The sequence below is a fragment of the Penicillium taxi genome (genome assembly GCF_028828555.1).
Source record: "Penicillium taxi strain IBT 34144 chromosome Unknown utg000004l_segment0_segment0, whole genome shotgun sequence".
Taxonomy (NCBI): domain Eukaryota; kingdom Fungi; phylum Ascomycota; class Eurotiomycetes; order Eurotiales; family Aspergillaceae; genus Penicillium; species Penicillium taxi.
Window position 1 is genome coordinate 5,604,695 of NW_026643206.1, and position 11,989 is coordinate 5,616,683.

Below are 11,989 nucleotides of genomic sequence, written 5' to 3' on the forward strand. Positions count from 1 at the left end.
GCCTCTCGGGGTTTTCTTTCTCCCAGGTGGTGATTGATGACTATAGTTTATTGATCAACACCGCGAGGTCTTCTGGTGGATCAGAAAGTGCGTTACTACACGCTGGGACTCCTCTGCAGGCTGTGATAAGCTTATTGATAAGGTTCATGTTGCTCCTGAGTTCTAGGTGAAGACCATGTCGCTTTTTGAGGAGGTCACTAAGCATGGATTGGAAATTCTGATAGATTGAGTTTGGGCTGTTAGAGTTGTCGTTTATCACTCTTTGTAGTGTGATGTCGTTCTATTTGATCAAGTTTTGGCGGTAGAATTCGGGACCTTCGAAGAATTGGCGTAGGTGGTTACACGCTTCTTGGAATGTTCGCGAAGGTAAATCACTGCTATAGTAATGATCTTCAGCGATTCCGGTGAGCATCGTTGGAAATGCTGCGTTGTAACCGTCCGGTGTTATCCCAACTCTTTTACAGATGGTGTAGAAGATATTGAGTTTCCAGTCGAAGCTGCTGTTGTCCGTTCCACTGTATTTCTGTTTCTCAGTGTAGATCTTTGAGATAGAATTAATCTCTTTTGAAAAGTCGAACTTTGGCTGTTTGGTTTCGAAAATGAACGGGCTATTTTCTGGGGAAAACTGATTAGGAACGCCCAGGGTGTTCTTTGGCAAGGATTTGTCGTTTTCTGGGTCAGAATAATTGCTTCTGGGGGCAGAGGCATTGATTTTTGGTGTGATCGGATAGTCTCCTCGAGATAAATTGTAATCTTGGGAAGGTTGTTTTAATCCATCGTAGGTCAAATTGAGGCGTTTTCTGAGCTTCGAAGTGACCATTGGGAGGGAAAATTCTTCAAAAAAGTCTTCAATATCTCTATCTGTCCATTCGTGAAACTCTTCTTGCCGAGCTACTATAGATAGTAGAGTGTATATTGGCGTTTTACGATCAGGGCGGGGGACGAATACTCCATACTGAAGGAGATTCGCCCGTAATGCTGATCGTCTCGAAGGGGAAATTTGTTTGAAATGTTCAGGTTCCCAGTTTTCGAATAATTCGCAGTATACAATCCAGAGGTTGTAATCCAGTATCTTGTTGTTGAGGGTCATGTTTTTCTCCACATAATCGTTCATCTCCTACTTTGTGGCCGTTGACAGATTGATTTCCCAGTCACCATCATCGATTGACTGGGTTGATCCGGCGGCGGAGGGTGGTTCAGACATGATTCAGTACAAACGTGGGTAGCGAATCGCAGTAGGGTGATAAAATAGTTAAAAATTCATTAAATGATGAAATTGATGGGGAAATCGCAGAAGGATGACGACTAGTAGGGAATGGCAGTATGGAGAAAAGAAGCAGTCAGGGCTGTGGGGAAAATGATAGTGATGTGAGAGGTTTCCAGTGGGGTAGTTGTAGCGGTGTGTTCTGTAATACTGGACTAGTACAGTAGTCTGTGTTAGATCACTCACTAGGCTCCCGGTGGATGCTTTTGGGATAGCCTTGATCTCAGGGGTGTGGCAGAGGAAAAAGAGGGAAATTAGAGAGAAGTGATGGGAATATGACAATGAAGGGAATTGGGAAAATATGGTGTTTTTCAGTGTTTTGCACGTTCTTCATAGACCTTCGGGCTTCTATGAAGTGGATATTAGCAAGATGGTGCAATTATCGGCGATCGTTCAAGCCTCAAATTGTCACGATCTTCTCCTTCGACTGAGATATGGCAAGAACTTAGCGAATCTGGAAAAACAGCTTTTGAAGACTGTTCAACACGCTCGAGCTTCGTAGATGCGTATTTCCTGATCTGTACGTCTACTGATCAGTGTCGGTTGACTAGGTTATTACCGAAGCAGACAGCTATTGATATCGTTTCTGTACGTATATAATAGGTGTATGCATATTGGGTAAAAGTGAAGTCTCATTCTAAAATGCTCAGATGAAGGAAGATATAGTAGCTGCCATGCCAAGATCACATGATCTTGGTATGTCAGCTGATATTCGTTCCAACAAAAGCATTCCCAATTGTATCAGAGGATCCAGCTCAGGAATATTGCCATGGTAGCAAGCTCCTTCCTTCGATCTACTCTTTTCGCATAAAAAACAGGGAGATTCAGAAATTCTATGATCGGATGATTCGAACAGTTTATCATATTATTTTTCTGTATGATTGATATAGTCATTTAGAAGCGAACAAAAAACAGACCAAAAAAGGACAGCGAATAAGAAGCAGCCGACCTATAAACGTTGGTGGAAGGAAGCCTAGAAAGTTTAAAAGATATTCATGAAGTGGTTCCAAGGTTGAAGAGAATAATGGTAAAGAAACATTTATATATTGATACGGGGAACATGGACGTCCTGGCCAGTCTGCGAACCTAGCTAAATCATGGAGTATGGTAGATGCAGTCAGAGTCCGTCCTCTAGGGGCTATGTGGGAGAAAGGAAGGAGAACCAAGAGGTAGCTCAAGAAGGTAAAGGTAGTCTGATGGTGTAATCTCTCAACTGAATGTTTAAATACACAATCTCCACTAGTGTCAGGTGACCTGGTCCCCCACTACAATATATAATTTGACACAGAAGCTGGTGTGGAAGCTATGGTTGAGCCTTTGCTCACAAGTTTACCTATTATTCAGTGTCAGATAACCTCTTCTAGATATGGTAAGAAAGATCATACATATGGTGCCAAATTTACTTTATTTTCTATTCTAAATAAACAGTTTGAAAAAAAAAAAAGTAAATTTTGAAATTTTAATGGGCCATGCAACCGGGAATCACGTTGCAGACAGGGCAGCTACAATTTACATCTTTTACTATTTGCATACTTCTACTATAGTAGACTGTCTGTCCGGTAATATTGTAACGAACACAAACTGGTAAAATTGAGATCAACTACTGTGCTCTACCCAGGTCAGTTTGTAACCCCAGAAGGCGGCAACTGCCATATGGAGTAAGTAACTGGGTAAGAAAAACATCGGGGACTACATGGAAATGCCTAGTATAGTTTAACATTATTAAGGTTGAAAAAGGCCTGCCTAGACCCTTATAATGTTGACGTGCATATTTGGCGACCAATAGGAGAGCATATAATGTATAGTAATGTATGGAAACAGAGTTCTTCGTTTCCACTAACTATTCAGAGCTAAATTAACAAGTACATTTAAACTATGGGAAAGTAAGCGAGAGTATCCACAGTATTTCTACGTAAGGTGGTGAGCCACGTATCTCCTCAGAGGTGGAACCCAGTGGTATCAATAGCCCGAACCCAGCCGCTGATAGTCAGGTCCAATAGGCTATCAGGGACGCTGTATAAATTGCCCGTGACATATAGGATGTTAGAGTCGTGCTTGGTTCTTCCGAACTGGCAGGAGGTCGGGCCAGGGAAAGTTAGATTGTTGCTGGTGCCCACACCGTCGACGACAACTGCGGTCCCGTTCTTTGTCGAGACGGCATAGATCGCATTGAGGCCGGTTGCCCAAAGAAGGTCACTGTTTCCAGGGCCAAAGGCAAAATCATCCCACAGCTGGCTTTCCACAACAGTGACAAGTTCGGGGACGATAGGCTTTACAGGGTGGCCATTTTTACCAATCTTCACCCGGTAAATACCTCCATTATCCTGGTTAACCCAGTACATCTCATCATGAAGAATTCGAATTCCATCAATACCGACATCCTCGCCATGAGCATAGGTAGTGTTCATCTCAGCAAAGTCGGTCATTACCAGATCGTATTCTCCGGTCAATGTGTCCAGGAGCCAGATCTGTCCGGGGCTAGGTGTCCAGTCAATTTGCTGGTACCGGGGGCGCTGGACATATTGATCGGAGATAAGAACGGAGGTCTTCTTCCACGGCAGGGCTGCAACACCTTGAAGCAATGCGGCTTCAGGCAACCAGGCAACTAGGCGAGCAGCAGGCGGGTTCACGTTGAAGTCGATCTCCATGGCTGCAAATGTCCGTTCAACTTGGCTGGAGTACGACTCGGGCGAATAGAAACGTGAGCCGACGACGATGTACTTGTCAGGAGTGGTCTCTCCGATACCAATGAGACGGTCTACCCATTGGTCGAAGTTGTAGACAAGCTCCACTTCAGGCGAGTCGGTCCATGGCTTTTTGACATGCCAAATGGTGCCATTTGGAGTAGATGTTGTGAGCAAAAGATTCCCATTGGGTCGAACGGCAATGTTCTCGACCCAGGTTCCATTTGGCCAGTGATGCAGTAGTCGTTCTGGGAGAGGAACAGATCCAGTCGCCTTGGAAGTGCGCGGGACAATTGACGATAGAGCTGGCGATGCAGCAGCCACCAAGCCGAGGAAGGTGGTTAGGATGAAACGCATGATAGGCTTGATTCCAATAGAAAGCTTTAGACAGACAAGACTAATCTTCTTAACTCACAAAACCATCCTTGAACGTACCTTATCATGCATTAAATCATTGAAGAACATGTCCCCCTGAATTCCATTTTTGGCAAAAGAAAATAACATGGCAAATAAAAAATTGAACGCAAATAAGCAAAAATCCATACAAAGGGGAGGCCTCCAGATGTAATTACTACCCGACCCTACAGGATAATTAAGAAACTCTCCGCGGAAGAAATTCTTCGAGTCAGATTATGAAAAAGTACCCGCGCCTCTCAGCTTATTTCTTGTTTTCTGGACATCTAGTAGGTAAAGCTGGAAGTGAAAATATTCCTAAGTGTAAACACAGGAGACTGTGCATCCTATTGGGTGTTAGACATCTACTCAATGGACATAGAGAGTAACTCCGTTCCTATACCCTAACTCAAGGTCGACATCGTCTCGCTTTAAGACGTGAGTCCTCGGACATGTTCACAAAGTAAATATTCAATTGCCTCGTATAATACTAAGATCATATCTCGAAACTGTTTTCATCTTGTCATCCTACAACAGCTACCAATATGACTACCAACATGACGACCAAGCAGATGTGGGAAACCATAAAAGCGTACTTTGGGGATGGCTACGTCGCCGGGTCTTCTCCAATCCGCTACAACATGCACATCTGCGACTTTGAGCGTTCATCTACAAAGGATAATCTCTTTGAAACTGGCAGAAACGGCAGCTTCAGGTATGGAGTAGAGATCAGTGAATCTGCGATGCCTTTGTATTCTGTCTGTAGGAGATCTGCCTTACATCCACGAAAAAGAATATATGATTAACTTTTAACAGTGGGGGATACGTCCCCTCCACCTTGTACATGCTTCGAGATGGCAGCTGTCGTTCGGCGTATTGATGAGTATCTCGAGACTGCACCGGATGTCCACCCGGATGATTACACAATCATGAGCGGTAAAAACGACACCGACAGAGATGAGGTCAGTCTGTACATCATGCGCGACGTTCTCAGCTGGTGGGTTCACTGGGGTGGAGCACTGCGACCAGAGGACTACTGGAAGCAGATTTATGTCGCCTTCGCTGCCATTCCCGATGATTTCCAGATTCCCCCTGCAGCCTTTTTGGACGGAACCTACCGCTTCCTTGGCCACACTTGGGAAGACTGCCGCCAAGGCCTACTCGGCGAGGGTATGCTCCCGACTGAAGTCGAGTTTGTCGAGATGTGTCTTTGGCGACAGATACTCACGCAGTACTTTGAGAAAGTAGACCCGGAAGTGTACCGATTGCTGAGATCGAAGACTACAATCATGACCCAGTACCGAGTGCTTACCGGAAATACACTTGGGTGTGCGGCTCTGATCCTGGCGACTGAAGGCCTCGTATCGGGAGGGGTCGAGGACAATGCACTCGAGATTGCCTCTATTGCTCAGTGCTTGAGCATGGACATGGCCAAAGAGGCGCTGGGTATCCTGCAGGGTGAGAAGACGGAGACGGTGGCGGGAAATCGTACACAGCTCAAAGCAGAACTGCGCTGGATCTACGTTCGATGCATGAAGTATCTTGAGACTCAGCCCAATGCGCACTTGCTGCGGCGATTTGCTTCTGCTGGGCTCCACTATGTTCCTATGATGGACCGGTATCTTGAGCGCGTGCGTGGCAATGTCAGGTTCCCGATTCGAGCCTCCACAGCGCGCATTCTTGAGCCATTTATCAAACGAGCTTATGTTTCCGAGAAGCTGAACCCTGAGGGCCAACTCTTCGAGACGTCGAATAATGGGTTCAAACTGCCCACTATCTGTGCTTAGGATAAATTACTAGTTTTGGAGGCTAATAAATCACGTGAAGAATTTACTCCAGACCAATAGTTGTTCGGTCTAAGTACTTAGTTAAATAGGCTGTTCGTTTCTTGGTTATGGAAGAATTCATTCCGGTTTGATCATGAGGAAAACCTGGAAAGAATTATTGATTATTATCCAATATTGTTTCTGAGCTTTGAATGAATATTATTCCTTTTTGATACGAGTAATACATCTTCCAAGATTGCTTTGCTGCCTTTAAAAAACTCTATATTATCTGATCTCTTGGATTCAATGCTCATAGGTAGATCGTAACGACTGTATTCGCCCTGAATAAACGAAAGAGGAAAAAAAATAAACTTCCAAGGTTGATGAACATCCGAATACGAGATGACACTACATGCAGGACGGACCTCGGGGTTTAGCAAATATCGGAGAAAGGAAAACGGATGTGGCGGCTGAGTCAGCCCACCCCTGCTAGTTAACTAAGCCTCATCAATCATCTTTTAAGCCCCACCTCTTGTCTCATCTCATGGAAAAAAGTTGGTAAACCGCCATCTGTTAATCTTTTACAAGGCCAGATCTACCAATAGGGTATCAGTTTGCTGTTCTGGCTATTGACTTCATTTGATTCCCCGCTTTCCCTGAAAATTTCAAGTTTATGTGCGGAACATCCCGCATGGTACTAACTGTACTGGGACTAGTGCCTCGTGTTGACGAACTAGGACGTTCAAGCATATCACCTCAAAGATACTAAATTTGGGACCTAAAAACGAGGTTTGGGAAAACCTAGAAGAGATATGTGTTAGTAATTTTGTGGGTTCACCTACAGGCCGTGAGACCTGATTCACCGATTCATATGATATTAGTAGGAGGTACGAATGAACTACTGACAGTTAGAGGTCAGCATTTGAATCAATGGATAGCTAGAGAATTGGATTATCAATTTTATTAGGAATAAATGGTTCAAATTTCACCCCCTGTTTTTCTAGGACTTGATGCACAATAAGCTTTTAGCTGGCTTTACAGCGCTTCTAACGTTCGAAAACACGAATCACAGCCATATGATAACACATCTCAATTCAATGCCCTTACACGTCTGCAGTTTCAGCAAAACATGTGGCTTCTAATGGAAGCTTAATGTCTGAAGCAATATTTCAACCTCGTCTACATTTTCCACTTCTGAATGTTGCAGCGATATATCAACTAATAATGTGCTATTGATTCCGGTTATGCATTAGCGGCATGCAATATCTCTGAATTGGACCCTGAAATCTTTCAGAGCTGAGCCCTCCATACAGTGATCGACATTCTGGACTTTTTAAGCGACCATCGTAATTGATGGCATTTAAGCTAACGTGAGACAAGGCGTAATGGCATATAATGGCTAAAGAAGGCCGAACGCTCTCAGCATAGATAAAGGTTGCAGAGTAATCCCCCAGGCCTGAATAATAACTGAACTGAAGAAATATCTTCTCATACCAATCACTATGTCCACTGAGATACCCAGCCAATCTCCATCCAGAAACTACCAGCAAGGAACCGCAGCCGAATTTAGACCCAGATTAGTCGGACGAAACAAAAACAGATCGACTAGTCGAATTCTTTCTGCCTGTGATTCATGTCGTCAGACCAAAGTCCGCTGTACAGGGGGAAGTCCATGCTTGACATGTGAATGGGCACAAAAAGTATGCAATTACAGCCCTAGCAATAAGCTTGGTCGGCCGAAAGGCAGCAAAAACAGACGAACTCTGATGCATGAATCCATGAGTTTGAGCAAAGAAAGACATACAGTGACCCGGGATGATAGTGCTGATACTACTCAGCGAAGTGAAGATAGACAGCAGCCATTGCAATGTCAACCACTGCCCCAATCAGAGCTTAATCTGGTTGAGTTTGATATTGGCATGGATCGCGCATTCGACACTATGATGATATTTGAGGGATGCAATAGTCCTCCCGGGGAAGAAGATCGCGACCTCCTACTTGATTTTAGTGAAAGTGTCATCGAGTCCATGATTTCAGACAGCAACTCGAACTTGAGTCATGAGGCTTTTTTTTGTCAGGTATGATTAGCAACCCATTTAACGCAGACATGCTACTCAATCTACTGAACTGACACTCCTGCCTCGATTCCTATGTACAGAATTCTCAAGAGATTTTTGATGGGAAACTATCGGGAAGTGATTTGGGGCAAAGGAAGTCCCATATATTCTCATTAGATGGATCGGTGAAACCCGAGTCCTTTCCTTCTATGTATTTCTCATCACCCACATCAGAACCTTTTCCGAGACTACAAACCGGCTGTGGATGTATAAAGAAACTAGCTCGACTGCTGTGTGACCTGGAAGATTTACGCTTCTCTCCAGACCAAAGTCAAGAAAATCTATCTTGCATGCATACACCCGCTGGACCATCAGCGGACTTAGTTCTGCAAGGTCTGGAAACTGCCAAGATGACATGGCAATGTCTAATGCGATGCAGTGAGTTGATCCCTGCCGACGATGAAAATCACCGAGAGGCCATGCTCTTGTTTGCCATGAGCATTCGAATTCTGTTACTGGCAGTGCAGAAACTCAACAGCACCATTAACTCCCATCAAGCCGAGCTATGCTACGATGTTGCTATTTCTGTGGGTAGCTTTGAGCTGATGGGAGAGGCAAAAGCCGAGATCATTGGTGTTGTTGTTCGACGGGCACTGAACGCAATCACCATTGCACTGCAGCATGTCTGGGAAATCGCGGGTCAGCCGGTGATACAAGCTGCCAGCGAGTATGGGGGCAGCCCTGATATCCCTAGTCCGATGAGCATTCTTACCAGTCCATCTGCCAAGAATGATACTCATTCAAGACCACGTGCGTTCAGTGGAACGCCACCAATGAATGGGTTTGGGACTGAAGACGATAAGATCACGTCACTTCTTGCTACACTGCAAATCACAATGAAGGCATTGAGGAGATATCAGGGGTCGGGTACTAGGCCTGAGCGAAGACCATCCCTAATATAGTGGACCTCGGAAAATGGTGTTTCTGATTCGACTTTCCACATACATAGGTGGAAGGAAGATTATTGTCAATATCTTGATCTCTTATTTCAGTGAGCGATTTATCATAGTTAGAGAAGATATCCATGAATCTCGTACCTCGGGCCTCCAGGTGAGACCAATTTCGGTTTATTGGAAAACTTTTGGAGCTTAGACTTATTTCATACAAATGGATGGCGGAAATGATGCATGATTCACATCAGCAGCCAAATCACCTTTTCAATATCTGAGTCTCCGAAGACACATTATTAATTGTATTGGACTTAAGAATCCCCATGAAAATTCTCACCTTAATTACATGACTTACCTCCGATCTCCCGGCTCCGTGAAGATCTGCGGAAACGGCTACTAATTACATGCATTATCTCCGACCTCCGTGAAGATTACCCCGAGACCAGAAAACGGGGCCAAGGCGGGGATATTCGGGTATAAGTACATTCATATCCGCATTGTTTCGGCCGAAATCTGTGGGCCAGTTCCAGCCCCAGGGTAAACACCTGATCTATAATCACTTAATATCTAAAATGGCTCTTCTTATTGCTTATTTAGATATCTCAAGTGGATGTCAATTTATGCGACGTAACAGAGTCAATACGAGTGTTTCCACCTATATTTAGGATGGATCTAAAACCAGAAAGCCAGGCCGTGAGTCTATAATTACACATGCGGGGCTCAGTATCCATTCCAAAATATTCATCCTTGTTAGGATACATAGTTATTGTAACTAAATGAAGTTTGAGCGAGCTCGGGAACATACCCAGGTGGAAATTAACCTTAAAATGTGCTTCCAAGACAGAACTTAAGACCAATAGGGGAATGACCAGGTCATAACGTAAAATAGACTAGAATAGCTAATACAGATTGTATCTAGGTATGTGTTATTGTATATATTAAATATCTTAGTGGCAGCCTTACGAAAATCGATGGAAGGTTTATTGAGATGAAATATGGAAATCAAATGACTCAGCATTGATGTGCTAAAACATATCTGGTATCTGGTATCATCACAGGTGGTAGCTGTCCTCGTTATCTTCAAACTGAAGACTACCATGCCCGAGAGCTGAAAATCTTTGCTTGTACTCAGCCACAGCATGCTCTACCATGTTATCAGCATCAAAATGCCAAATTTTGTATGAACGGTCCCTGATTTCTTCAAAACAGGTCTCGGCCTTAGTCCGCCGCTTTGGGTCAGCCCATTCGGACTGGTGATATAGGTCACAGACTCGCCTACTACTGTTTACAAGCCACTGGGTACGTAGTCGACGCATAGAGTCGAATGTCTTAAATGCGGCTACCAGAGCTGTCCCCTTGCTCTCAAAGGGTGCCTGCTGAACTTGACCTAGAAGTACGTTCAGACAAAGTGCATCTTCAATCTGTAATGATATACCGAGTCGTCAGCTATGAGCTAGGAAAAAGAGAGATGAATCAACATATCAGCTTACCCCAAGACAAGCCCCAGCTCCATGGTGTGGACTAGAAGCATGCGCAGCATCCCCAGCAAGACAAACTCGGCCGTCGTTGTAATGCGGCAATGGAAAGTCCCCAAGATCAAATAAACCCCAAGTCACCAACTTTTCTGGTAGGAGTTTGACCAGACCAAGGACTGTCGGGTGCCATCCACTCAGCGCTGCCTCAACCTGGTCTCGCGTACCCTCTGCTATCATACTACTTGAATCAAACCATGGTTCTGGGTCTGACAGAAAGACAACCACGTTAAGCACCTTGTGGTTTGCCACTGGGTAGTGCGTTATGTGAGCACCGGGGCCAACGTGATGATGAAAGTTGTTTGCCTTCCACTCTCCTAGAACTTTAGTTGCAAGATCTAGTGGAACTAGGCCCCGGTAGGCCGTTTTATGCGTGTACTGGGCGATTGAAGCCTCATGATCTGCACCAAACATAAATTTGCGCACACATGATTTGACACCGTCACAGCCAATCACTACGTAGTGCTGTCAGATTCAGTTGACGGATAGTTCTGAGAAATTTCACATACCGGCATCGACATCCGCACTGGTCCCATCGGAGAAAGTGAGAGTTATCTTTCCATCTTCTCTCTTTTCAAGCCCCTCTAGCCGCTTGCTAAACTCGATCACATCTGGCGGCATATCTTTGGCAAGTTCTTCTAGAAACTGGTCCCGTCGGCAGCCTTTGAAACCGGCACCTCCTATTTGAGCCAGCGGCTTCTGATAGGTGGAGTCATCAGTGTGATACTGGTTATATCCATCAATCCAGCGCAGGTAGTCATCTTCCTTATCTTCATCCGATATTAAAACGGCACCGCACCGTCCCAAGGCTTCGGTAATCACAGGATCCATGAGGTCCACTTTTGCGTGGCTCTGAGTCAGCGAAATTCAGTATAACTAGTTGCTACAACTACCCATTGATCAACGGGGAAGTACTAACTGCAGTACCGGGCGCATGCTGAAAAAGCAATGCCGGCCCCAATCTCTCGGAAGCCAGCAGCCTGTTCATACACATGAACCGAAATATTCTGTCGAACAAGTCCGAGGGCGAGAATCACACCCACAATTCCACCCCCGACGATAGCAATTTGTGGCTCAGCAGCGCTTTCAAGTTTGATAGCCATGATGAAGTAGATTTCTCAAATAGTATTGTGGACTTGGGGCTTTGGAATTAACGTGTGTATCTAATTCTATGGGAGGGCAAAGATGGAAAAATATTTGAGCCTTTGAAAAAGAAACCGAGAGAAGGACGACACCGGCTTAGTCGCTCCAGATAGCCCAAGGGACCGGAGTATAGCATGAGAAGTTGACAACGGAGAGTAGAAAGAAAACTTTCCGAAATAAAATAGTCCCCGAGTTTATGA

The 11,989-nt window shown here is 44.7% G+C and overlaps 6 protein-coding genes across 6 annotated transcripts; 3 read left to right on the forward strand and 3 right to left on the reverse strand.

The window, feature by feature from the left end:
- Window positions 1-280: 280 nt before the first annotated feature.
- On the reverse strand, window positions 281-1,114 carry N7495_006970 (uncharacterized protein; the record flags this gene model as incomplete). Its single annotated transcript, XM_057209621.1, has 1 exon — window positions 281-1,114. The coding sequence occupies one exon, from the start codon at window positions 1,112-1,114 to the stop codon at window positions 281-283; it is 834 nt and encodes a 277-aa protein (XP_057063395.1).
- Window positions 1,115-3,201: 2,087 nt separating this feature from the next.
- Window positions 3,202-4,305, reverse strand: N7495_006971 (uncharacterized protein; the record flags this gene model as incomplete). Its single annotated transcript, XM_057209622.1, has 1 exon — window positions 3,202-4,305. The coding sequence occupies one exon, from the start codon at window positions 4,303-4,305 to the stop codon at window positions 3,202-3,204; it is 1,104 nt and encodes a 367-aa protein (XP_057063396.1).
- Window positions 4,306-5,195: 890 nt separating this feature from the next.
- N7495_006972 (uncharacterized protein) lies at window positions 5,196-6,128 on the forward strand (the record flags this gene model as incomplete). The annotated part of the gene is made up of 1 exon (XM_057209623.1): window positions 5,196-6,128. The coding sequence occupies one exon, from the start codon at window positions 5,196-5,198 to the stop codon at window positions 6,126-6,128; it is 933 nt and encodes a 310-aa protein (XP_057063397.1).
- A 1,757-nt stretch (window positions 6,129-7,885) lies between these two features.
- Window positions 7,886-8,437, forward strand: N7495_006973 (uncharacterized protein; the record flags this gene model as incomplete). The annotated part of the gene is made up of 2 exons (XM_057209624.1): window positions 7,886-8,185; window positions 8,399-8,437. The coding sequence occupies 2 exons, from the start codon at window positions 7,886-7,888 to the stop codon at window positions 8,435-8,437; spliced, it is 339 nt and encodes a 112-aa protein (XP_057063398.1).
- A 77-nt stretch (window positions 8,438-8,514) lies between these two features.
- N7495_006974 (uncharacterized protein) lies at window positions 8,515-9,126 on the forward strand (the record flags this gene model as incomplete). The annotated part of the gene is made up of 1 exon (XM_057209625.1): window positions 8,515-9,126. The coding sequence occupies one exon, from the start codon at window positions 8,515-8,517 to the stop codon at window positions 9,124-9,126; it is 612 nt and encodes a 203-aa protein (XP_057063399.1).
- Window positions 9,127-10,166: 1,040 nt separating this feature from the next.
- Window positions 10,167-11,749, reverse strand: N7495_006975 (uncharacterized protein; the record flags this gene model as incomplete). The annotated part of the gene is made up of 4 exons (XM_057209626.1): window positions 10,167-10,535; window positions 10,605-11,101; window positions 11,156-11,496; window positions 11,574-11,749. 4 exons carry the CDS (start codon window positions 11,747-11,749, stop codon window positions 10,167-10,169), a joined length of 1,383 nt encoding a protein of 460 aa, XP_057063400.1.
- Between the last annotated feature and the right edge of the window lie 240 nt (window positions 11,750-11,989).